Source organism: Rhinolophus sinicus, chromosome 2, assembly GCF_057876585.1.
Source record: "Rhinolophus sinicus isolate RSI-liver-muscle chromosome 2, RSI-T2T, whole genome shotgun sequence".
Lineage (NCBI taxonomy): Eukaryota > Metazoa > Chordata > Mammalia > Chiroptera > Rhinolophidae > Rhinolophus > Rhinolophus sinicus.
The window spans coordinates 127,782,149-127,808,709 of NC_142502.1; the positions used below are offsets into that span (position 1 = coordinate 127,782,149).

General features: G+C 40.1%; 1 protein-coding gene and 1 pseudogene across 2 annotated transcripts in view; both read left to right on the plus strand.

Moving 5' to 3' along the window:
- Positions 1–26,561, plus strand: part of POLR1A (RNA polymerase I subunit A) — a 79,635-nt gene that overhangs the window by 25,080 nt on the left and 27,994 nt on the right. For both annotated transcript variants that reach the window (XM_019749207.3, XM_019749208.3), the window contains exons 13-16: positions 2,728–2,982; positions 12,929–13,120; positions 24,450–24,599; positions 25,747–25,930. In XM_019749207.3, the coding sequence (XP_019604766.3) occupies positions 2,728–2,982; positions 12,929–13,120; positions 24,450–24,599; positions 25,747–25,930 (781 nt within the window). The remainder of the gene's footprint in view (positions 1–2,727; positions 2,983–12,928; positions 13,121–24,449; positions 24,600–25,746; positions 25,931–26,561) is intronic.
- On the plus strand, positions 19,149–20,931 carry LOC109456748 (aminoacyl tRNA synthase complex-interacting multifunctional protein 1 pseudogene; annotated as a pseudogene).

Genomic DNA, 26,561 nt, shown 5'->3' on the forward strand with positions numbered 1-26,561 from the left:
CCCTTGTGGGGTGGATGGATCTATAACAGGTTGAGGTGCAGGAGGCCCTGGGGCATGAGGGCCACGCTGGACCCGATGATGTGGCCCAGGGGCCAAGGCAGGAGGGGAGTTTATGAGAGAAGAGGTTCGTACATCCTGGGGAGTCAGGATGATTATCTGTATTCTCCAAAAACTCAGTAATGTCATATCTAATCTACACTTACACATTTCATCAAATATGCGTGTACTTATCATTTATTTGTAATTTGTAAAGACTTTGGTTAATGACATTGTGTATAGATCAGGACTGGGCTGAAGGGGTGGGTGGAGTCACAGGTGCAGGTGAGGGTGAGCGGGTTTAAGAGAGAAGGGGAAAGGATGACTGAGGGACTTGTTTCCCTGGAGGTGTGAAATCTCTGCCCATTCTCCTGGGCCTCTTAAATGGACGAGGAAGTGGCCAGGACAGCTGAGTCTCATTTTTCGGCCCAGCAGTCTTCCAGGAGCCGATTTTGGCTCTGGGGCTGCCTCCGAAAACTCTGACCTGGGCACTGGGGCATGCTAATTTTCACTGCAGTATTTATTTAGAGACAAGAGAAAGGAAGGGCCTAAGGTTTGGGTTGGCGAGGGGAGTGCCGTGTGCTCCAGGGCTTCTGTTTGGATTGGCTGGTGCCTGCCAGTCTGGCCTGTGTGCCTTTCCAGCTGTGGGGTTTGCTTATGCTGGAGGATGTCTCAAATTTGTGAGACTCAGATCTGAGGCCCAGCCTGGGGTTTTGGACGTGGACCACAGGTCCAGCAGTTTCTCTCTTGAGAGCCTAAAGAAATAAGACCTTGAAAGTCAGCTCAGGCGCGGGTAACATGCCCTGAGCAGAGGCTCACAGAAATCCTCAGAGCCCTGGTCTCCCTGGAAATATGGATGTGGGGACAGGGAGGGGAAGGTTTGAATTCCTTTGGGAGCAGAAAGACTGACTCTGCTCCAGGTGCTTTTGGGACTGCCTTTGAGAATTTCAGGAGTTTGCTCCCTGCTTCGCTGAGCCAGAGGGAACTTTCAACCCAGATGAGTAGTATTGGGGGGAGGGGGTGGGGAGCATCTTTTATTAACCTCAAGCGTCTCTCTTTGTCCAATTTTTTGATGCAGCTTCATGAATGTGGACAACATAAGAAGACACTAGCCTTGGAGTGATTTATTGTTCCCCCAACCTGTTCTCTGCTGTGATTTAGGGGAGTGTTGGGGTAGGGCGAGGTCTCACCTAGTCTCCATGATTCCCCTGGGCTCCTGAGGGGGCCTGCAGAACAATTGGGGTAGCAGTTGCCTTCATGCATTTGTTTTTTAAAATAGTGTTTGTAGTCATCATTTCGGAAGTTCGGTATTAATATAACATAAGATAAAAGGCAGTAAAAGGCTTAACAGGCTTTCAGCTTTGTGGTAGGAGATCTGTCAGGAGGAAATGACCTATGGCGATGACCTATGGACATGACCTAGATCGGTGAGGGAAAAAAACAACCATGAATGGCGGTTATCTTTAAGGGGTAAAATTACTTGTGGTTTTTATTCTCTTTCAATTTGTGTGTATTTTCTGTTTTTCCCCTATAATGAACATACCACTTGTGTAATCTAGTAGTTCTCGCTTTCTTTAAAAATAGTTGAAGATTTAAAAAAAAATTTTATAGCAGTAAATACATGCTCCTCATAACATGAATAAGACTAAGATGTAGAAAGGTAATAATGATAATGTAATGACAATCTGCGCCTTCCTTATCTTCCCCATGTGCCCTGTCCCTGAGGACTCCAGAGTAACAGCTTGTGAGGATCCAAGCACCTTTCCCCCTTGTGTATAGAAACACGTACAGACTTGGGCTGGGTTTTAAGTTGCTTCATCTTATCACCTTAGCTAGCACTTGGATTTTTTTTTTTTTCAGTGTAATACATTATTGCCATCACTTCAGGACTAGTATAGATAGAACTCAGCCTTTTTCATCATTGCATGATATTCCATGGTATATACCATGGTTTATTTGCCTGTGCCCCTTCTGTAGGGCAGCCAGATTATTTTCAGTTTTTGTCACTGTCAACTGTGCTGTATAAACATGATGTTCAGATACCCTTGCCTTGGCACTCTTTTTCTGCTGAAAGGCCAAAGTTGAAATGAGTTTTAAATATTCTAGAATCTATTATCAAATTGTTTTCCCAGAAGACTATGGCAATTTAAATGTACTAATTTTTTGAGTGTAATAAAATGTTTTCAAAGGGCATTTGACTGAGAATAAAGAGCCCTGTGTTCCAGTCCTGGCTCCGCTGTATGAGATTGGGCAAAGTGTTTCTAAAATGTGGAATTTATACTCAGAATAACGTACTCAAGTGTGACTGTGGGAGTCCAAGCGTTCTTTGGGTATGTGTAGATATGCTGTCTTCAGATTTGTCCATTTCTTTCTTCAGATTAATTCTCTGAGGAATTCTAGACTCCAGAAAGGCCATGAATCGCTGAAGAAGACAGAGCTTACTGGACAGAGGCCTGAAGTCTTGTCTATTGCTTGTACCTCTGAGCCCAAAGCCTGGATCAGGACTATGTTGGGCTAGTAACTGTTTCTCAAAGATTTCTAGAGTTTTGCTCCAGACTGAAAATTCTCTGTTCATTTAGTTGAATAAAGCATGAGACAGATAGAAGCCACAGTCAGGCCAGGCTCTTGGAATAGTAGTAATGATGCTGAAGTTGCCGCTGATAACCTGTCTATTCTCCACTCTGCCCGCAGGTGTGCCGGCATGTGAAAAACGGGGACATTCTCCTACTGAACCGGCAGCCCACCCTGCACAGACCCTCCATCCAGGCACATCACGCCCGCATCCTGCCCGAAGAGAAAGTCCTCCGGCTCCACTATGCCAACTGCAAGGCCTATAACGCTGACTTTGATGGAGACGAGATGAACGCCCACTTCCCCCAGAGTGAACTGGGCCGGGCCGAGGCCTGTGTCTTGGCCTGCACGGATCAGCAGTACCTAGTTCCCAAGGTAGGTCTGACCGTGAGGCTGTGCCACAGTCATCACTGGCACAACTGGCTCTTCAGATCTGGGCCGTCTCCAGTTCCTGAGGTCAGTGGGCGGCTCCAGGGCAGGGCCTGTGGGACACAGGGTCCTGCTTCTTCCAGGTGGGGTTTTCAGCCCTCTGGTTGCTTAGAGCCAGGGGAAGGTTTCTGTTTTGCTGCTGCTTAACAAGAGAAAGTATAGCAGTCATCACCAAAAGCTGAGTCTAGTAGCTCCATAGTAGGTCTTGTCTTCCAGACTTATGTTTGGATTCTGTAGCTTATTAGCTGCTGACAAGCATTAGCATCCCGACTGTGTTGGTCCTCGTGGTCCTCAGATGACTTTGATCCTTTGAATTCTGATAGGCATGAATTTTAAGAGACAGCTGAACTCCAAGGCCCAGATGAGATCCCGCTCCAGCCCACGAAGCCTTCTGCTCTTTGAATTCCTTCCTTCTGTCTCCGAGGTCAGTCCTCAGAGGCAGACCCATGTGGTCATGGCTCTCCAGAGGAACACATGGGAGGGATGCGGCTTCCCCCTGGCCTGGCCAGCTGACCCAGTCCCGTTACGTGGCAGGGGCCCAAGTCAGCGTGCGTTCGTGGGAGGAGCAGAGGGGATGGAGGAAGAGCCAGGCCCCCCCACCCCCATTCCTCACCACTCACCCAAAGACCTGAGGCCTTTTAAATTATAAGCAATTTGCATCACAGGGGTTCACGATAAATGCATCCTTCACTTGGGTTTTGGTGGAGTTCGAAAGAACTAGTAGTAGTAATAATACAAAATTGTGACTACTGTTTCCAAGCACTTTTTCAGTGCCAGACACTGCAAAGCACTTTGGGGGCTTCTCCTTTCACCCTCCCCACAGAGGGTGGAGTTGGTGCTGTTGATGTCCATGTTTGCACATGAAGAAGTGGTGTGACTTGCGCCAGGACACACAGCTGAGAAATGAAGAGGATGGACAAAGAGCTCCCAGAACCTAGGGGTTTTGTCCTTGACCCCGGGATGGGCCCTGCCGCCCTTCTGCAGAAGAGATGGACATGTTTACACTCAGGGACGCACTGCTCAGAGGTGTCCAGCCTTCTAGGAACTTCTCTTTCCCCATCAGCCATCTGCGTCCCTGGGAATAAGGCAGGTGGCCAGGGGCCTAGTGTCCCAGCCTCCTTTCCCATCAGACACACCACAGTGGCTTCTTAAGGAACCCAGTTGTTTGAGTTTAACATTCTTTCCTTTCTCTGCCCAACTTAGCCAGCTGTTGATTAGTAAAGGGGCTGAAAGTAGGAAGGAAGAGTTAGGGTCCATTCAGGTCACTCAAAAATGAGGAGAATTAATTTTACTAATTTTTACTAATAAGTTTACTAATAATTAGATTAAATCCTTAGAAGGAAATAATTTTACCAATTTGAAAATTGGCTTTCTGTCTTTACAGGTAAGTAATAATGGTCATAGGTGAAGTAGTGGTGGCAGTAACAGCTCATCTATGAATTCTCGCTGTTCGTCAGGCACTGCTCTAAGCAGTTTGCAGACGTTCTTTTAGTCATCGCAACAGCCTTATAAGGCAAGTGTAATTTTCAGCCTTATAATGCAAGTGTGAGTAACTTGCCAGCCAGAAATGAGGCCAGGACTTGATCCCAGCACTTTTGACCCCCAGGCCCATGTGCTCAGCCCCAAGGATTGAGCCTGCTATCTGACTCTTGAGAGGTAGTGTGTTACATTTCACCATAGGAGACACTACCAAAGAGTAGTGTTCATTTTTTGCTGGCAGAGTGACCTCTGTTCATTAGCTGTGTGGGGAGTTGGGGTTCTCTAAAATTCCCAGAACAGTACACTTGAAAATTCTGTACCTAATTTTGATTGAGAAAGTTGGAATCGGGGGCTTCATGCTTACAAGTGTCCTGCAGAGGTCTGGCCTATTTAAATCCAGAGGTGCCTCATCACACATTCGCGTGTCTATGAATTTTAGGTCGGGAGATAGGCAGAACATAGGTAAGTAAGCTTATATCAATAGATTAATTGCTTTGTTTAAATTTATTTTTTAATTACAGTTGACACATACATTACTTTCAGGTGTACAACATAGTGATTAGACATTTATATACCTTACAAAGTGATCACACTGATAAATCTAGTACCCATCTGACAGCATATATAGTTATTTAATATTATTGACTATATTCCCTGTGCTGTAGTTTACATACCTGTGACTTTTTTTAAATTAAATTTATTGGGGGTGATAATGGTTAGTAAAATTGCATAGGTTTCAAGTGTACAATTCTATAATACATCATCTATATATCACATTGTGTATTCACCACCCAGAGTCAGTTTTCCTTCCATCACCATATAACCTGTGACTTTTTATAGCTGGTAATTTGCACTTCTTAATTCCTTCACATTTTTTACCCAACCACCAACCCCTCTTTTATCTGGCAATCACCAGTTTGTTCTCTGTATCTATGAATTTGTTTCTGTTTTGTTTGTTTATTTTGTGTTTTCTATTCCACATATTAGCAAAAACATGGTATTTGTCTTTCTCTGACTTATTTCACTTAGCCTAATACCCTCTAGGTCCACCCATGTTGTCACAAACGGTAAGGTTTCATTCTTTTTTATGGCTGAGAAATAGTTTATTGTTTATATGAACCACTTCTTTTTTTATCCATTCATCTATCAATAGACATTTAGGTTGCTTCCATATCTTGGCTATTGTAAATAATGCTGCAGTGAACATAGGGGTGCATATGTGTTTTCAAATTAGTGTTTTGGATTTCTTTGGATAAATACCCAGAAGTGGAATTGCTGGGTCATAAGGTAGCTCTATTTTTAATTTTTCGAGGAACCTCCATACTGATTTCCATCATGGCTGCACCAATTTACAATCCCACCAACACTGCAGGACGGTTTCTTTTTCTCCACATCTTCACCAGCACTTGTTCTTTGTTGCTTTATTGATGAAAGCCATTCTGACAGGAGTGAGGTGGTATCGCCTGTGGTTTTAATTTGCATTTCACTGATGTTTAATGACATTGAGTATCGTTTTGAATGCTTATGGCCATGTATAATAAGTCCTCTTTGGAGAAATGTCTGTTCAGGTCCATTACCCATTTTTTTAATTGGATTATTTGTCTTTTAGATGTTAAGTTGTATGAATTCCTTATATATTTTGGATATTAAATCCTTATTGGATGTATCATTGGTGAATATTCTAACATTCAGTAGGTTGTCTTGTTGTTTTGTGTATGGTTTCCTTTGCTGTGTAAAAGCTTTTTAGTTTGATGTAGTACCATTTGTTTATTGTTTCTTTTGTTTCCCTTGCCTGAGGAGACATATCCAAATATATAGAGGGTGCCAAAAAAATGTGTACACATGACTTGTATTCATCTTTTGTTATGGGTGTATATTACAATTTTAATACAGTCCTTTCTTAAAATGTGTACACATTTTTTTCGCACCCCGGTATATATACATATATACAGGCACACGTATATAAACACACATGTATGTATATATTGTATATGTATGTACATTACTAAGAGCAATGTCAGAGAGTTTGCTGCCTGTTTTTTCGTCTAGGAGTTGTATAGTTTCTGGTCTTACAGTTAAGTCTTTAATCCATTTTGAGTTTATTCTTATGTATGGTCCAAGAAAATGGTTTAGTTTCATTTTTTTGCATATATCTGTCCAGTTTTCCCAACACCGTTTATCGAGTAGACTGTTTTTCTACCGTTGTACATTCTTGCCTCCTTTGTCATAGGCGTGACATATAGGTGTAAGTTTATTTCTTGGTTCTGTATTCTCTTCCATTGGTATATGTGTCTGTTTTTATGCTGTTTTGATTATTGTGGCTTTATAGTATAGTTTGATATCAGGTAGCTTGATACCTCCAACTTTGTTCTTCTTTCTGAAGATTGCTTTGGCTATTCGGGGTCTTTTGTAGTTCCATATAAATTTTAGGATTATTTATTCTGATTCTGTGAATAATACCGTTGGTATTTTAAGAGGGATTGCGTTGAATCTATAGATTGTTTGGGGTAGTATGGACATTTTAATGATGTTGATTCTTCCCATCTATGAGCACGGTATATGCTTCCATTTATTTGTATCTCCTTCAATTTCTTTCGTCAGTGTCTTATAAATTTCTGGGTACAAGTCTTTTATCTTCTTGATGGAATTTATTCCGAGGTATTTTATTATTTTTGATGCAATTATAAATGGTATTTTTTAATTTCTCTTTTTGATAGTTTTTTATTGAAGTATAAAAACGCAACCAATTTCTGAATATTAATCTTGTGTCCTGCTGCTTTACTGAATTCATTTATCATTTTGAATAGTTTTTTGATGGAATCTTTAGGGTTCTCTGTCTATAGTTTCATGTCATCTGCAAATAATGAGTTTTACTTCTTCCTTTCAATCTGGATGTGTTTTATTTCTTTGTCTTGTCTGATTGCTGTGGCTAGGACTCCCAGTATTATATTGAATAAAAGTAGTGAAAGTAGATATCCTTGTCTTGTTTCCAATCTTAAGGAAAACACTTTAGCTTTTCCCTGTTGAGTATGATGTCAGCTGTGGGTTTCTCATATGTGGCCTTTATTATGTTGAGTTATGCTCCCTCTATTTCCACTTTGCTGAGGGTTTTTTTCATGAATGGATGTTGGATTTTGTCAAATGTTTTTTCTGCATCAATTAATCTGATCTTTTTTTTTTTTTTAAACAACACTTTTCTTTATTGAGTCATTTGCCAGTTTCTTTTGCACTTCAAAGTAGATTAAAATGTGTGGACATGTGGTTAATTACCTATTTTAGAAAACCTCTCGTAAAAATGTGTGGACATGTGGTTAATTACCTATTTTAGAAAACCTCTCGTATTTTACATTGCTTGTAAAGCTTGGAGCATCAAATTTTTTAAAAGTTGCAGGATCATATTATTCTAATCTTTCACTTTGTTTATGTGGTGTGTCACGTTACTGATTTGCAGATATTGAACCAACCTTGCATCCCAGAATAAATCCCACTTTATAATAGTGTATGATCTTTTTAACGTATTGCTGAATTCCGTTTGCTAATATTTTGTTGAGGATTTTTGCATCGATGTTCATCAGGAATATTGGCCTATAATCCTTTTTGTGTAGTGTCTTTGTCTGGTTTTGGAATAAGGGTAATGCTGCCTTTGTAAAATGAGTTTGGAGCCTTCCCTCCTTTTCAATTCTTTGGAGTAGTTTGAGAAGGATAGATATTAATTCTTTGAATATTTGGTAAAATTCACCTGTGAAGCCCTCTGGTCTAGGATTTCTGTTTGTTGGGAGGTTTTCAATTACTAATTCCATTTTGTTAGTAGTTATTGGTCTGTTCAGATTTCCTGTTCCTTCCTGATTCAGACTTGGAAGCTTATATTAATATATTTTTAGGAAGTTATCCATTTCCTCCAGGTTATCCAATTTGTTGGCATATAATTGTTTGTAGTAGTTTCTTACATTCCTTTTATTTTGGTGGTGTTCTCACTTCTCCTCTTTTATTTTGGATTTTATTAGCTTGGTGAAAAAGTAATTGCGGTTTAAAAGGTTAAAAATAATTGCAAAAACCACAATTATTTTTGCACCAACCTAATATTTATTTGGGCCCTCTCTCTTTTTTTCTTGATGAGCCTGGCTAAAGGTTTGTCAATTTTGTTTATCTTTTCAAGGAACCAGCTCTTGGTTTCATTGTTATTTTGTGTTCTTTTATATAGACTCTATTTTGTTTATCTCCAATCTGATCTTTATTATTTCGTTCCTTCTACTCACTTTAGCCTTTGTTCTTCTTTTTCTGATTCCTTTAGGTATAAGGTTAGATTGTTGATTTGAGATTTTTCTTGTTTCTTGAGGTAGGCCTGTTTTTCTATGAATTTCCTTTTTAGAACTGCTTTGGCTATTCCCATAGATTTTGGGTCATTGTTTTCATTTTCATTTGTCTCAGGGTATCTTTTTATTTCTTCCTCAATGTTCCTGATAATCCATTCATTGTTTAGTAGCATATTATTTAGCTTTCATGTGTTTGTGTATTTTTTCAGTTTTCATCTTGTAATTGTTTTCGACCATTGTTTTCGGAGAACATGCTTGATATTATTTCAATTTTAAATTTACCGATACTTGTTTTGTGGCATAACATGGTTTCTCCTGGAAAATGTTCCATGTGTACTTGAAAAGAATGCATATGTTGATACTTTGAAGTGAAATGCTCAAAAAATAGCAATGAAATCCATCTAGTCAGATGTATCATATAAGGCCACTGTTTTCTTGTTGGTTTTCTGTCTCGATCTATCCATTGATGTCAATGTGGTGTTAAAGTCCTCTACTATTACTGTATTTCTATCAATCTCTCCCTTTGTATCCATCAGTATTTGCTTTATATATTTAAATGTTCCTACATTGGGTGCATAGTTATTTATAAGAGTTATAGCCTCTTGTTGGATTGATCCCATTATCATTATGAAATACCTTTCTTTGTCTCTTGTTACAGCCTTTGTTTTAAAGTCCATTTTGTCTGATATAAACATTGCTAACCCAGATTTTTTTCCTTTCCATGTGCGTGAAATACCTTTGTCCATCTCTTTACTTTCAGAGTCTATGTGTGTCTTTCAGTCTGAAGTAGGTCTCTTATAGGCAGCATACGTACACATCTTTTTTTTTTTTAAATCCGTTCAGCCAGCCTGTGTCTTTTTTTTTGAGGGGGGGAATATTTGGGAACAGTGTGTGCTTTCCAGGACCCATCAGCTCCAAGTCAAGTCATTGTCCTTCAATCTAGTTGTGGTGGGCGCAGCTCAGCTGTAAGTCCAGTCGCTGTTTTAATCTAGTTGTGGGGGGCGCAGCCCACCATCCCATGCAGGAATTGAACCGGCAACCTTGTTGCTAAGAGCTCGCGCTCTAACCAGCTGAGTCATCTGGCCACCCCCAACCTGTGTCTTTTGATTGAAGCATTTAGTCCAGTTACTTTTAAAGTAATTTTTGATAGGTATGTACTTATTGCCATTTTATTAATTGTTTTGTAGTTCTTTTCTGTTCCTTATTATTTTGCTCTTGTGTGTTGATGACTTTCTATAGTGTTATGTTTAGATTCTTTTCTCTTTGTTTCTTATATATTGCTTATAGATTTTTGGTTTGTGGTTAACATATGCTTCATATATACCAAGCTTTGTTTATAGGAGTCTATTTTAAGTTGATGGTTGCTTAAGTTCAAACACATACAATATCTCTATAATTTTTTACTCATCCCCTCCACATTTATGTTATTACCATTATTTGCATGTGTGTGTGTGTGTGTGTGTGTGTGTGTGTGTGTGTGTGTACCTTAATTTACCATTGTAATTACCCGTGATCTTCCTACTTTTGTCTTTTAACCTTTGTACTGGCTTTATAGTTGGTTGAATTATTTATTTATTTATTTATTTATTTATTTATTTATTTATTTTGAATAAATTAATTTCTTAACAAATAAAAAGTGAAAAACTTCTAGGGGATGATCTGAGGGTTCACTTCACTTTTAGTTGATTTCTTTTGTCCTAGGTAAAGAGCTTTTGATTCTTGATACATTTTGTTTACTCCTTAGTATAAATGCCAAGAGATGAAATCCTTAGTTTTACTACCAGTTATAAAAATGCAACGTCTTGAGGTACTTTGATGGCAACATCCTAAGAGATGGTTTTGTTAAACTAGAGAAGCCATTTTTTGGTCATGTTTTTGGTGTATCTTTTTTTCCCTTTGTTTTCATTTCTCTTTGTTCATTTTTCCATTTCTTCTCTATTTCCAGGTTCTCTTCCTTAACTAACTGTAGTGTGCTTAACTAGCCATAGTACTCAATTAAAGTACTTCTGTTTGTTGGTTGGGTATAGTAGAGTTGGGTATTGTCTTCTTACTTAAAATAGGAGATGAATGGAACTTTCTTTTCCAGAAAACAGTTAAACTTTATTTATGTGTTTCTCTGTAGATTAATCTTTTTCTTCTGTTTTTTGTTATGTATTGAAGACCAGTGCTTTGTGGGAATTTTTTTAACGAGGTTTGAGAATAGTTTCCTGCCTTCTATTTAGTCAGCTGGAAGATTCGAGTCACAGAATACTCTAATTCTCTAAGTGTCCTGACCAAAGAAATTGATCATAATGTCATTTTGCTATGATATTAAGTGGAATAGGATAGCTGACAATTATCTGGGTTTTTGATTCAGAGATGGTCTTTCTGATCCTAAGCAGGATTTAGGAAATTCAGAATTATAAGTAGATGCTTAGTAAATTGCTTTAATCAGCATTCCTCCCTACAAATCATGATTATTGCATTGAAAGCAATTTAGCCAGTAAGGTAATTTTCTAGTCATGTAAATGTCTGGACAGAGAGAGGATGAGGCATGGAATAGATCGTGTAACTTGTAATTAAGTTCTTTAAAGGGAGAAAACAAAAGGAAAAATTTATATCTGCCTCCAAAGACTGTAGGATGAGTCAAATGTATAATACTGGTTTGGGTTTTTCCCCCAAGCAAAATAAGACCATGTCTTTGGAACAAGATGCAGAGTATAATTTTTTTATTCAAGTTGGTAACTCAAAGCTTTCATAAGAATGGCTGTGTGCTCCATCTGATCTTGCCTTATTACATCTATAGCATCTATTCAGCCAATCTGTAATAATTAGCTTTGAGTTTACATAGAGCCATTGTCATAGTATTTAGGCTATTTGACAAGTATCCTTTTAGCTTTTGAATTAGTACGTGTGGTTAAATTCCTGGTGCTTCTCCACGACTTCCTTTAGCCCTAGTTATGAAACATGGACAAAAATATGGGATAGTATTTAACAAATAATCAAATGATAATAATCTTTAGATCCAAGGCACAAATTTTTCTCAAGTTCCCATAATGTCAAAAAGTTTGCAAAACTGCTTCTTGAAGAATGTCAGTGATTACAGCTATTTTTACTTCAGTGTGCCTAATGTTGCCATGAACACAGACCTACAGATAAGATTCAGGAGACTGAGGATCAGAAAGGTTGGGACATGTGTCAAATGAGAAGAAAAATGTACCCACCCAAACTGGGGCTTTTATAAAAGTCCTTGTTTGGGCATCTAGTAGATCATAGCCTTTATTATGGGCCCACCATAAACATGTGCTGCATTGTGAAAAGATATTCATGATGGACGTTCTTTCCTCCTACAGTCATGTATGTTAGGGCACTGTCACAACCCTCTGGAGGACCCTCTGCCTAAACCCCTGCCTCCCTGCACTGGCTGACTCCAAGTCACTTCTCAGGCCTTGCTGTAATACTGCCCCTCAGAGACCATTCTTGACCATCCCCCTACCTCAATCTATGTGATGATCCATTCTGTTATTTTCCTCCTTGGCATTTAAAAATCTTTGTGTCAGTGTAGTTATCCAATCATTCATTTACTGTCTGGCTCTTCCAGAAGGATTGTATCTGTTTTGTCCACTGAAGTAGACTGAAGGTCTAGCCTAGTGGCTAGGCAACACAGTAGGCTCTCAATAACTATTTGTTGAATAGATGACTAATTTACAAGAGAACCAAGCCAGAAATGTGTTAAAAATACTAAAGCATAAAACCAAAATATAAAAGCAAGAGCATAGCTAATAGCAGTCAGGCCAAATTTATGCATAAATGCCAAAATATGCTGGAGTAACTAGAACCAGATGGAATTGTGGAGAGAAGGCTTGGAGGGGATGGATGAGTTTGAAGCAGTTTTGGTACAGAACTGTGGGCAAACGGCAAAGGTGGAAGCCTGTCTGGAAGCCCTGGGCATGTGCTTTTGGAGGCAGTTTGCTCTCAAGCTGAGAGGCGCAGGCACTGGCCTATAGACCGGGCTGTAAGGCAAGGCTGTTGCTGAAAGGCAGCCTCCAAGCAGATGATCAGGAATTAGAATGTGACTTAAAATTTATCTTTATTCTTCATTTGTCTGTTTTGGTTTGTAGGATGGCCAGCCATTGGCGGGGTTGATCCAAGATCACATGGTTTCGGGTGCAAACATGACCATTCGAGGTTGCTTTTTCACGCGGGAGCAGTATATGGAACTGGTGTACCGAGGACTCACAGACAAAGTGGGGCACGTGAAGCTCTTTCCTCCTGCCATTCTGAAGCCTTGCCCACTGTGGACAGGAAAACAGGTAATTGAGAGAAAACAACCAATGTAAGAAGAAAACAACCAGTGTACTACTCATATAAAAGGTTTTACTCCCAGCAGCGCCCACGCCAGAGACAGAGAAATGACAAATCACACAATAGTATGATTTTCTCTTTGCTGGGGTTCCTAGCTCTGGGTGGTTTCAAGGGAGTATCTACTAAGGGTAGGCTGCATTGTTTCTGTCCTTTGCTTCTAGCTTAAACTTGATGTCTTCATAACCCAGATATGGTGGCTATAGGCAGTGGTGTTGGTGGTAGTATTAGTAATAGTTGTTGGGAGGCGCCAGGTGCTTTGCTGAGTGCTTTAGATATGTTATCTGATTTAATCCTCACAACCAACCTGCAATGCAGAGACCCCTATTATCACCGTTTAGCAGTTGAGGATACTGAGGCTTAGCGACGTTAAATTACCTGCACATGTCTATAGGAGACAGCTGGGATTCAAGCCCAGGATTTTCTAACTTGCCAAGCATCACACTATACTTCCTTTTAAAGTACTAAAATAATAGTATATGTGGGACCAAGTAATTAAATGCAATAAAATAAGTGCTTCTGCTGTTGTCTGAGTCTCCAGTAGGTAGTTAAAACCTAACTACTAGTCAGCTATGTGGTCTTGGTTCTGTGGACCTCGTTTCTTCATCTACAAAACAAAGGGTTTCAGGCTGATGCTCTCTAAGGTCTTTTCCATCTCTGCAGTTCTTTATGTCTGTGGTCCTCGGACTTGACTGGTTTTTAGTTATTAAACCAACTTTGCATTCCTGGGATAATCTTTACTTGGTTGTGCAGCATTGTCCTGTGTATAGATTATTGAATTCAATTTGCTAAAATTTTGTTTAGAAATTTTTTTTTTTTTTTGCATTTGTGTTCATAAGGGATATTGATCTGCAGTTTCCTTGTAATGTATTTGCCTGGTTTTGGTATCAAGGTAACGTTGGCTTTATAGAAGAAGTTGGGAAGTATTTCCTCTTCTTCAATTTTTCTGTAAGAGTTTGTGTAGTACTGGTATTTTTTTCTAAAATGTTTTGTAGAATTCACTGGTGAACCATCTGGACCTACCTAGCGTCTTCTTTATAGGAATATTTTTAAACTAAAATTTATATTTCTCTAACATATATAGGGCTATTAATATTATTTTTGTTTTTGGGTTTTGTTTTGTTTTTAAGATTTTTTATTGGGGAAGGGGAACAGGACTTTATTGGGGAACAGTGTGTACTTCCAGGACTTTTTTCCAAATCAAGTTGTTTTCCTTTCAATCTTAGTTGTGGAGGGTGCTGTTCGGCTTCAAGTTGTTGTCATTTCACTCTTAGTTGTGGAGGGCACAGCTCAGCTCCAGGTCCAGTTACCTTTGCTAGTTGCAGGGGGCGCAGCCCACCATCCCTTGCGGGAGTCGAACCTGCAACCTTGTGGTTGAGAGGACGCGCTACAACCAACTGAGCCATCTGGGAGCTCAGCGGCAGCTCAGCTCAAGGTGCCGTGTTCAGTCTTAGTTGCAGGGGGCCAAGCCCATCATCCCTTGCAGGATTCGAGGAGTTGAACTGGCAACCTTGTGGTTGAGAGCCCACTGGCCCATGTGGGAATCGAACCGGCAGCCTTCGGAGTTAGGAGCATGGAGCTCCAACCGTCTGAGCCACCGGGCCGGCCCCTATTTTGTTTCTTGAAGAGCTTTAGTACTTTGCTTTTTCAAGGATTTTGTCCATTTCATGTAAATTGTTGAATTTATAGGCATAAAGTTATTCATGGTATTTCTTTACCATCCTTTTCTAGCTGTACAGTCTGTAGGTTAGTCACCTCTCTCATTCCTGATATGGTAATTCTCTTTTTCCTGATCAGTTTGTCCAGAGGTTATTGGTTTTATTGCTCTTAAAGAACCAGCTTTCATAGATTTTTTTCTGTTTTTCTGTTTTCTATTTCATTGATTTCACTTTGATCTTTATTATTTTCTTTCTTCTGTTTACATTGGGATGGATTTGCTCTTCTTTTGCTTACTACTTAACGTTGAAGCTAATGTCATTGATTTGAGATTTAAATTCCCCCCTAAATTCTGATTAAATAACATCCCACAAGTTATGATATGTTGTACTTTCATTTTCATTCACTTTAAAGTACTTTCTAATTTACCTTTTGAGTTATTTAGAAGCCCATTATTTAGTTTCCAGATATTTAGGGATTTTTCCACATATTTTTGTTATGGATTTCCAGTTTAATTCCATTGTAGTCAAAGAACATACCTTAGCTTTCTTGAACCCTTTTAAATTTATTGAGATTTGTTGTATGGTTTCAATTATGGTCTATCTTGGTAAATGTTCTGTGTACCCTTAAAAATAATGTATAATCTGTTGTTGGATGGAATGCTCTATAAATGTCAACTATAGGTTCAGTTGCTAGATAGTTCAAGTCTACTATATCCTTGCTGATCACTGTCCTTTATTACCTGATGTTCATTGTCTTGAAAACCACTGTTTCACATTCTTGTCTTCTTTTGTTGCTGTTGTTTCTCGTGGGAGAGTAAATCAAGTCATCATTGCTCCATCTTGGCCAGAAATGGAAGTCGACAAAAGAATGTATGGGACATTTTGCAGTTTAAGGTTAAAGTCTATTAAGTATAGATAGTTTCGTTCAAGGAGTGGTAAGCTTTTTCTGTGAAAGCCAGATAGCATATATTTTGGGTTTTGCTGGCTAAACAGTCTCTGTTGCAACCACTTAGCTCTGCCATTATAACTTTGAAAGCAGCCATAGACAACACATAAATGAGTGGGCGTAGCTGTGATCCAGTAGAACTTTATTTACGAAAAGAGGTGACGAACCAGATTTGGGCTACAGGCTATAGTTTACCCACCCCTGATTTAGTTGGCTATATGTATTTGTCCGCTTATGTTATTTTTATTATTCCTATATATATGTCTTTATAAGCCATCTCAAGTTTTCTTGTAAGTGAATGGATTATAAGTCTTAAGTAATTTAGTATCCAGAATTTATTAGAATTTTATTTTAAAATAAGCAGTGTGTTCAAAATAAAACCAAATAGTGGACAAAGGATATATATCTAAAGCCATGAATATGTTCACTCCCTTCAATCTGGGAATCCAGCCTAAGGAAATAATTTGAAATGTAGAAAAAGCTACTTGAAAAAGCAGTCCATTACACCATGGTTTATAGTGGTAGAAAATCAGAAAAACCTGGATACTTAATATTGGAGCTAAGTAAACTGTGGAACATCCATTTGTTAAGATATTATATGGTTGTTAAAAAAAATAGTGGTTTTAAAATATCATGTAATAATCTGGAAAATTCTCTGACATAATGTTGAAATAAGAAATAGACCACACATTTATATGTGCAATCATAGTTGCAGTCGTGTTAAAAATATATATTGGAAGAAGTTTGGCATGAAAAAGAACAATGATAGAATAACTTGGTTCATGTTAGGAGGTTTTTGTTTTTTGTTTTCCATTTTATGTTTCTGAGCTGTTATTATTAACTTTACAATGAAATAAAATTAGAAAATAGGCCCAGGTTTTACTTCTGTAACAGTTGAGAATTTTCAGTGTTTCTTGAGAGGTTGCTATACAGGCTGTTATTTCTTTGCAAATAGTTGAAAAGGGGAAGAGTGGCTACACTGCACAAGAATTTGTTGGTGGCCTCAGTCTGATTCTACAGAGAAAAGCCATGGTTAGAATCAGGAGATGAGGAACTTAGCTTGGGCAGGTAATTTGTACTGCCCCAGAAATTGAAGTCTTAGGCTCTCTCTCCAAGGCATTTCATATAGTATCTTGACTGCTTTTCTTTCTACTTAGGATCTGAGATCTCTCATCATTTGTTGAAAGAGCATATAAAGAAAGAGGATTTGCCTGTCCTTGCAAATCTCGAGTGTACAGCTCAATGCATGTTCACAAAATGAATACACCTTTGTAAACTATCACCTAGATCAGAAAACAGAATATCACCAGCACTCCAGGAGACCCTTCCTGGCCCCTCTCAGTTTGCCCCCTTCCCCAAAGGTAGCCACTAACCTGACTTCTAACACTATAAGTAAGTTTTATCTCTTTTCTTGAACTTCATATAAACGAAATTCTACAGTAAATCATATCTTTGTGTGAGTCACTCATTTCATCACATATAGCAGTGGTTTATTCATTTTCATTGCTGTATCATATTCCATTATATGACTATATCCATTGTACTAATGATGGACGTTTGGGTTCTTTTCAGTTGTCTTCATCTGGCTATTACAAATAGGGCTACAATGAATATTCCTGTATATGTCTTTTGTTGAACATATGTATGCATTTCAATGGGTGAATACCAAGGAATCAAATTGCTGGGTCTTAAGATCTACATTCAATTTTAATGACTAGTTTAATGAACAGTTTTCCAAAGTGCTTGTAGCAGTTTACACTTCTACCAGCAGAGCATCAGTGTTCTGGCTGCTCCTTATTCTCAGCAGAACTTGATGTTTGTTTATTTCTGCTTGTTTAATTTTAACCAGATGGTTGTGTAGTGGCATCTTATCGTGGTTTTAATTTGTATTTTCTTAATGAAAAGTGAGATTGAGCACCTCTTCATATGCTTATTGGCCATTGGATATCATCTTCTGTGAAGTGCTTTTCAAATCTTTTGCCTATTTTCTATTCTATGCCTTTTTTTTTATTGATAGGTAAGTTTGTTATATATTCTGATGTAAGTCCATTGCCAGATAGATACATGTATTGCAAATACCTTCTACTTGATGACTATCCTTTTTACCCTTTTACCTAAAGCTGTTTTCTAATGATCAGCAGTTCTTTATTTTATGTAACATAATTCACCAGTCTTTATCTTTTATGGCTAGTCCTGTAGAAGAACTATTTTCCTGCTTCAAGGTCATGACTGTATCCCCCTGTGTTTTGTCTGGTAGCTTTATTGTTTTTCCTTTCATAGGTAAAACTGTCTGGAATTGATTTTTGTGGGTGCGTATGATGTGAGGTAGAGGTCAGAATTCCTTTTTTTCTCATGGATAGCTAATTGATATAACATCATTTATTGAAAAGACCATCATTTTTCCACTGCTGTTTAGTATTTTCTGTATCATAAATCAACTAGTCATATATGTGTGGGTCTGTTCCTGACCCTGTTCACTTCCACTGGTCTGTTTGATTCCATTGACCAGTACCACACTGTCTTAAATATTGTAAGTTTATAATAAATCTTGATTTTTGATAGTAAAAATCTCCAGCTTGTTCTTCAAAACTGTCTTGAATATTCTTAGCCATGTATATTTCCATATGAAGTTTTAAGTCAGTTTGTAAATTTCCACACACAAAAAATATACCTGCTAGGATTTTTATTGGGATTACATTGCATCTGTAGATTACTTTAGGGAGAATCAGCATATTTATAAAATATAAACATAGTATGTCTCTCAGTTATGTAAAAGTCTTGTACATTTTTCATTAGATTTATTCTTGGTGTTGCTATTATAGGTGGTATTGGTTATTAAATTTTCTAATTGTTTATGGTTGGTATTAGAAATACAGTTAATTGTATATTGTCCTTGTATTCAGCAACCTTGTAGAATTCAGGTATTAGATTTCTGTCCTTCAAATTCTTTTTAACTATAGAAGTAACACAAGTTTGTTGTTAAAACAAAAATAACACTGATATGAAAGAAAAAGGAAAAATTCCCATTCTTCCCAACCCCACTGTCTTTGTCCGCACATACTCTCATAGAAAGTAAATAAGAATGGGATCATATTATACCTGCTCAGGAGAACCATGAGCCATGATTACATTTGACATTCAGTTTTGAAATTGAACGTCAATTTCAAACACCTCTTATATTTAAAACCACCTCTCTACCCATGGGACCATGGCCATCCTGGTACCTGAGGCTTGTGTTTTCATGACTGCCAGGTACATGCACCTGAGTTTTGACTGGTCTGCAAGATGGCTTACTTTAAATGAACCTCCAGGCCTTCCCAAAGGGAATTTCATTATTTCAAGCAGTCTGTATTTTTAATTTGGACCACCCTAACACACTTCACTATGACAGGAAGTTTAATTAATTGTTTTCATGTGCTGGGTTGACAATCGTTTTTGTAATTGCTTTGTGGCGTATTTAGTTCACTTAGTGACTCATTAAGTAGGGCTCATTCTGTGTCTCTACATGTAGAGCCATGTCATTCTTTTTAACCCCTTCTGTGTGGTATCCAATGATAGAGACATACCGCAGTTGACTTAACTGGCATTCTATTGGCAGACTTGTGGTTAAAACCAGGTAAGTTAGGTTGTTATCTGGTCTGTACCTTTCTAACTAATGCTGAGCACCCACTTACATTTATACCAGTGTGCTTTCATTGATAATATATGTTAGATGAATTTCTAGAGGTGTAATTGCTGGTCAAAGTGTATGCACATTTAAAAACTTTGTAAAAAGCTATCCATTTAATATTTAAAACATTTCTTAAAGTTTAATACAGGCTGAGTATTAAAAATTTTAATTAGGACCCTGTCTGCCAATTCATAATTTTCTGCTATTTCTTGGCAAAAATGACAACCAGTGATGCTTTTCTGAAGAGACTGGAACAGACGGGTGTAGAGGCAGATCAAATTAGTGAATATTATAAGTAGCAAGTTGCCTATAAAACAATTTTGCAGGCAACTTTGAGAGAAGAAACTTTGAGTTGAAAATGCTAAACTGAAGAATTGAAACAAGAGCTAATTCAGGCAGAAATTAAAAACGGAGTGAAGCAAATACTATTTTCATCTGGTACTCCACTGCAAACTAATCCCAGGGTTTCTAAAAATGTGATGGTCTATACCAATAATAACTGTATCTTCTGATGCCAAAGAACAGATAAAAGCAGGAGGAGGGGGAGGGAGAGGAGAAGGCAGGAGGGGGAGCAGCAAGGAAGGTGAAGGAGAAATTTGAAAAGAAAGGAAAGAAAAAGGAGAAAAAACAACCATCAATAGCAGGAAGTGCTGACTCTAAGCCAATAGGTGTTTCCCGACTGGCCCTCCAAATGGGTTGTGTCATCACCGCCAGAAGACATCCTGATACAGGTTCTTTGTAGAAGAGGTAGGTGTTGGAGGAGCAGCCCCAAGAACAGTTTTGTCAGTGGCCTGGTGAACCATGTTCCTCTTGAACTGATGCAAAATCTGATGGCGATTTCGTTTTGTAACCCAAAACCTGCAAAGATGATGGGGGGTACTATCGCAAGCAATGCTGATGTGTGCTAGTCCACCAGAGAAAGCTGAAATCCTTGCATCTCCTAATGGGTCTGCTCTGGAGACAGAATTACTTTTGATGCTTTTTCTGAAGAGCCTGACAAGTAGCCGAGTCCTAAGAAGAAGATTTTGGAGCAGAGCCAGCCTGGCCTTTTACACAAATGATGAGTGTGTAGCTACATACAAAGGAGCTCCCTTTGAGATAGTCTAGGGATAGTGCAAATTAACTTAAGAATTATTAGCTTCTAGGTCACCAGCCTTGAGATTATGACTCATGATTTGGGCTACCAAAAAAGAAATGCATCTGTGGAGGTAGAAGTGTAGTTACTGTTCGAGAAAAAAAAATCACACACATAAAATTCTGGCACCGTAGCTATTTATAGCCTCCAATAAGGAGGGACAAAACAAAAAATTTTGAAACAACCCTGCATGCTAAGTTATAAAAGGTATGAGTAAAGTTTATTTAAGTCTATGGAGTTCGGGTAGGCCAGGACATGGTGGTACCGTAATAGAATTTTATCTTTTTTTCTGAAAAAGTGAATATTAACACAGCATTGTTAACATATATTGATAACTAAACAGAAATGAATTTCCAAAGTTATTTTGTACTCAAGATCCTTTATTCTTTTGGGAATAAAGACTGTGACAAAGTAAGAAAAATAATTTTTTGAATTGTAATTCTCATAGATACTGCTACCTTTACATTTTAAGAGAATGTTGCAAATGGTCTTTTCTCCCTAGTATAAAGTTTATGACCAGAAGGTACGTTGTATTCTTCTAGAATGTCAATGCAGAAAGAGCCCTTAAATCATCTCGTCTGACTCTCGTTTTTTTAGTTGAGATATAATTCATATGTAATGTAATTTACCATTTTTAAAAAAAGTGTATAATTTAGTGGTATTTTTTTTGTTTTGGGTTTTTTTTTTCAGTACTATATTTACTGTGTTGTACTGTAATCACCACTAGCTAATTCCAGAACATTTCGATCACCTTTGAAAGGAACTCTGTACCTGTTAATAGTCCCAGTTCCTCCTTCCCTCATCCCCTGGCAATCACTTTCTGTCTCTGTGGATTTGCCTATTTGGGACATTTCATATAAATTTCAAGTCATTCAATATGTGGCCTTTTGTGACTCGCTTTCACTTAATATAATGTTTTCAAGATTTATTCATGTTGTAGCTTGAATAGTACTTCATTTCTTTTCGTGGCTTAATAATATTCAACTATGTGGCTAGACCACCTTTTATTTGTCAGTTGATAAATGTGTAATTTGGGTTGTTTTCCATTTTTGGCTATTACAAATAAAACTGCATTGAATATTTGTGTACCATTTTTTGTGTGAATATGTGTTTTTAGTTCTCTTGGAGATATAGCTAAGAGTCTTTCCATTTATTTAGATTTTCTTTCATTTCTTTCAACAGGTGTTACAGTTTTCAGAATACAAGTTTTAACTTTGGTTAAATTTATTCCTGAGTATTTTATTCTATTCAATGCTATCATACATAAATGCAGTTGTTTTCTTAATTTCATTTTCAGTTTGTTCATTGTTGATGTGTAGAAATACAGTTGATTTTTTGTTGTTATTGATCTTGTATCCTTCAGCTTGCTGAAATCATATACTAGCTCTCATCATTTTTTGTGGATACTTTAGGGTTTTCTATATATAAGATCATGTCATCTGCAAATAATGGTAGTTTTACTTCTTCCTCTCCAATCTGGATGGCTTCTATTTCATGTCTTGCCTAACTGCCCTGGATAGAACCTACTACATTGTTGAGTAGAAGTAGAGAGAGCAAACATTCTTGTCTTGTTCCTGATCTTATGCAGAAAGCATCCAGTCTTTGATCATCGAGTGTGTTCACTGTGGGTTTTTCACAGATGCCTCCCCTTTATTCGGTTGGTGACGTTTTTTTCCTACTCCTATTCTGTTGAGTGTTTTTGTCATGAAAGAATGTTGGGTGTCAGATGCTTTCATAGATGAGAAGACAGGTCATATTTCCCTGTCTCAGACGGTTGGGTACATGTGGTTCTGTCACTTTTCCCGTCCTGGCTGTGCCCAGCCTGGCTGTCCCTGCTCCACATGTGGCACTTTGGGTGATTAAGGTGCAGCTTGTGGTCAGCGTCCCGGGGAAGTCTTACCCTCCTGCCTTTACTCCCTCCCCCCCAGTGCTGCTCTTATGGGCATGACCTTCCTGGTCATGTGCTGATGAAATAACAGAGTATTGTCTGCTTTTTAAAAAGATGCTGTTGCCAGTTGTCCCCCTGCTCCTGGCACACATGCATGAAAAGGCCGTGGCTCTCATAACTGCCCTGCCCTCCTTGTGCGCATATAGCATCCGTGCTTTGTGGGGCCTGGCATACAAAGAGCTGTAGATGCCAGCTGATGGCTCCTAGCCTCTCCTCACCCCTGGGGCCGGATACACCGGCCTGTCTGCCCCGCTGCCTGCTATATCTTGGGAATGTATGCTTTTGGCCCCTCTGAAACTGACCCGTGGGTATCCCCAGGTTTAGACACCCCCACTTGGGGTCTCTGTGAAGCAGCTGCTTGAGAAATTGCCTCTCCTGGCCTCCTCTTAGCAGCCGCTTGTTGAGTGGATGGCCACACTGATGGGCCAGTTGGGGCAGCAGATGGGCTTCCTGGCCTTTCAGTAACCATAATTAATTCCAGTCGCATAAATGTATTTCTGGTGTTAGCCCTGTAAAAGCTAATTGTGCAGAAGCCATTAGGTTGCCGAGTAGTCACCTAACTATCGCCTCCTGTGATGTGTCTCACACAGACTCCGTCACATGGTACTTCCCCATTCTGGTCGCTTTAATAACCACTTCTGAAATGCCGGTCCCTCTTGTCAGTGTCACTTGGGAGACTTATTCTCTGTGTCATTTTTTTAGCCTCAAAGTCTAGACCAGGAATGTATTTGGAACAGGTGATCCTATTGAAAGCTAAATCAGGGCATGTCTCTCCTGTGATCAAAACCCACCAAAGAGCATTCCTTCTCACTAAGAGTAAAAGCCTCTGCCTGAAATTATGCTCTGACGTCTGCACAGCTCCCTTCTTCACTGCCTTCTTGGTATGAGGCCTTCTCTGCCCATCTTACTTAAAATCCTGAATACTCGCTCTCCCCGTTCCGCTCTGGTCCTCCTTCCCTGCTTCACTTTCCTTCGAAGCATGGATCCCCGTCAGGCATGGAGGCTCCCCTGAAGGCAGAGACTATATTTTATTCACAGCTCTTCCCCCGCTGGCTCATTGCAAGCACTTGATGTAGAATTGCTGAGTGAATGACTGGGACTTGCCTGTACTCTCCAAATAAACAATGCTCTGGCTAAGCGAGTGCGATCGTTTCCCACAGCACTCGGCTTATCAGTGATGGAGCAGACACTGGAGCGCCCCCTCTTCCCCGAAGCTGCCCTCCAGTCTGCTTCTCTGTCAGATGCCTCAGGTCTCCTCCGTGGAGCGCCTCCAAGGGAAAGCTCTCCATTCTTAGTCTTTGCATCTTTTCCTTCCTTGGTGCCCACCAGGAAATCAGAGCTGTACTGTGGGAGGACATCATTGACTGTATGTAATAATTGTCGCCAATTTTGATGTGGCCTGAAGACAGGGAAGCATGCTCTGCGGAGCGTTCTTCAGCCTCTGCCTCAGTCCTGGGACTGACGTCGTGTCGGGCCGACTTCTCCTGGCAGAAGGCGGCGTGATGAGTCCCGCCATCCTTATTTCTGTTCTTTACCATTCACGTCTTTTTACTATGACCCCCACAGCAAGTTGCTTTCTTTTCTCTTCTTCCTTTGGTCTATTCAGGAACTTAATAATGTTTTTTCAGGTCTAGGTAATTGTTTGGTTTAACACGAATTATCTTAGGGACGGAAAGTCCCAGTGACGTTCTTAGTGGTGTATGTTTGTTGCTACTCCTAAGCTTGCTCCTAAGTCATGTAAGTAGGACAGTAAGAACTGAAATAACTTATCCCACCAGGGTGGAACTGTCCGTTTTTCTTGCTTTACCTACATATCATCAGAATGGAGTCGCCTGGCTTTTCAGGATGAACAGGGACAGGTGATCCTAAAAGGAAATTTCTCATCTTTTCTTCCTGACGTCCACTTTGTCTTTTTCTTTCCAGGTTGTGTCGACACTACTCATAAACATCATCCCAGAGGAGTACATCCCGCTGAATTTATTGGGGAAGGCAAAGATCAACGGGAAAGCCTGGGTGAAGGAGACTCCTCGGCCTGTCCCCGGCTTTAACCCAGACTCCATGTGCGAGTCCCAGGTATGGCTGCCCAGCTGTTTCAGTTGGAGTCTGCCTGTCCCGGGTTTAGACAAATTTATTTAAAAGAGAGACAAAGAAATGGAGGCACATGCACAGAAACATGTTGTAGCTCATAAGAGAAGAAATTGTGCCCAAGTTGGTGTCAACTTCTGGTTTTAGAAAGGGTCAGCATTGGCTGCTAGCATTTGGCCCTCAGAATAAAACTTACAACCACCTTGGGAGGGTTTCTGCAGCAGAAGGTCTCTGGACTTGAATCTGCAAAGCTTGGAAATGCAGTGCTTGTGTTTTCCCTTGAGGTTCCTGAGTGGCTAAAGAGCCAGGGAGCTGCTGTGAGGCTCTGCTCCTCCCTGCTCCGTGCCTTAGGAACCAGCCCTCACGGGGCCAGGCCCAGGGCAGTGCGACCTGGGCCCAGGGCTGCTGCCAGAGAGCGAGACTGTGGCTCCACACTGCAGATTTCCGAGGCCTTGGCGTGTTCTTGGTGGGGGAGTATTCCCAAGTTCCGGCTCACACGTGCTTTCTCACCAGTTCTAACAGACATTCCGATAGGTTTGCCACTGCCACTTTTCTTTCCCTTTCTAGATCATAGGCTGAATGCATGTTATATTTTGCAACCAGAAATCCTTCTTTTAATTAGTTTCTGATTCATTAATCCCACTTTGTGAAACTATAAATTCAGGCCTTAAAGGTCGTTAGAAAGGTTATGCTGTTCTTACTCCCAGGATACAGGGGAGGGAGTACCTAGGCCAAGGTCACGGTTATGAAGTATAGACTCTAAGTGTTCTCATTTCCATTCAGAAGTCTTTGTCAAGGGTACCTGACCTCGAGTCAGCGTGGGTGGGTGGGGGGAGTAGGAGGACATAGGAACACACTAAAATGTCTGTGTGTGTGTGTGTGTGTGAGAGAGAGAGAGAGAGAGAGACACTCTGGAAAAAATCTTTTAATGGTCTGTATGTGCTCATCTCCTTTATTTTTAAAAAAAAAAAATTGCTTCCATTTATACCCTGCCTCTTTCCATCGAGGACTTGGCGCAGGTTGCAGTGGAGGGACAGACACAATCAGGTTACTGAAACCTTACAGGGTAAAGGGTAGGGGTGGCTCACACAGGATGTATCAGCTCTAGCGCATAGTGGTGGCCTCCCCTCTGCAGGTGATCATCAGGGAGGGAGAGCTGCTCTGCGGGGTGCTGGACAAAGCACACTACGGGAGCTCCGCCTACGGCCTGGTCCACTGCTGCTATGAGATCTACGGAGGGGAGACCAGTGGCAAGATCCTGACCTGCCTGGCCCGCCTCTTCACTGCCTACCTACAGCTCTACAGAGGCTTCACCTTGGGTAAGTGCTGGGCAGATGGCTCTGCAGGTGCCGTTCCTGGCCAGCATGCCCACCAAGATGTCTCCCGGCTCTCCCAGCGGCCTCCAGGGGAGTGGCCAGGCTTCGCAGTCTTGCTCCTTGGCAGTGCTTTCCACCCCTCCCCCACCACTCGTGTTTCTTCACCATCTACAGCTCACAGCGACCCCCTCTGTCTCTTTCTCGTATCCACCCTTTATAGTAGTTTTCTGTCCCTGAGTCTAAGTTTTCACACTTATACTCACCTCCATTCTCTCCTGCAAATGCCCGTCCAGAATTCCCTGGGCACTCTGTGCTCTGCAGAAGGTCTTTCCTGTTGTCAGAACTGTCCACACCTCCTAACACAGTGGGGGCATCAGTGCTGTTGGAAATGCCATGTTGGGGCAGGCCTGTCAGGACGATCCTAAGGTAGGAAGAGGAGCTACCTTGTTTCCTCCCTGGAAATGAGTGCACACTATTTTAGGAGAAAGAAAACAAGCGTGCTATACTGTCTGTGCACTGGGTAGAACTGAGATCAGGAGATCTGCTTCAGGGCTCAGGCCCTAGCTGAGCTTATTCAGGGCAGGGCATCTCTGAGAACACAGCGTGGAGTCCAGGCCCTTCTGCAGTGATCCTG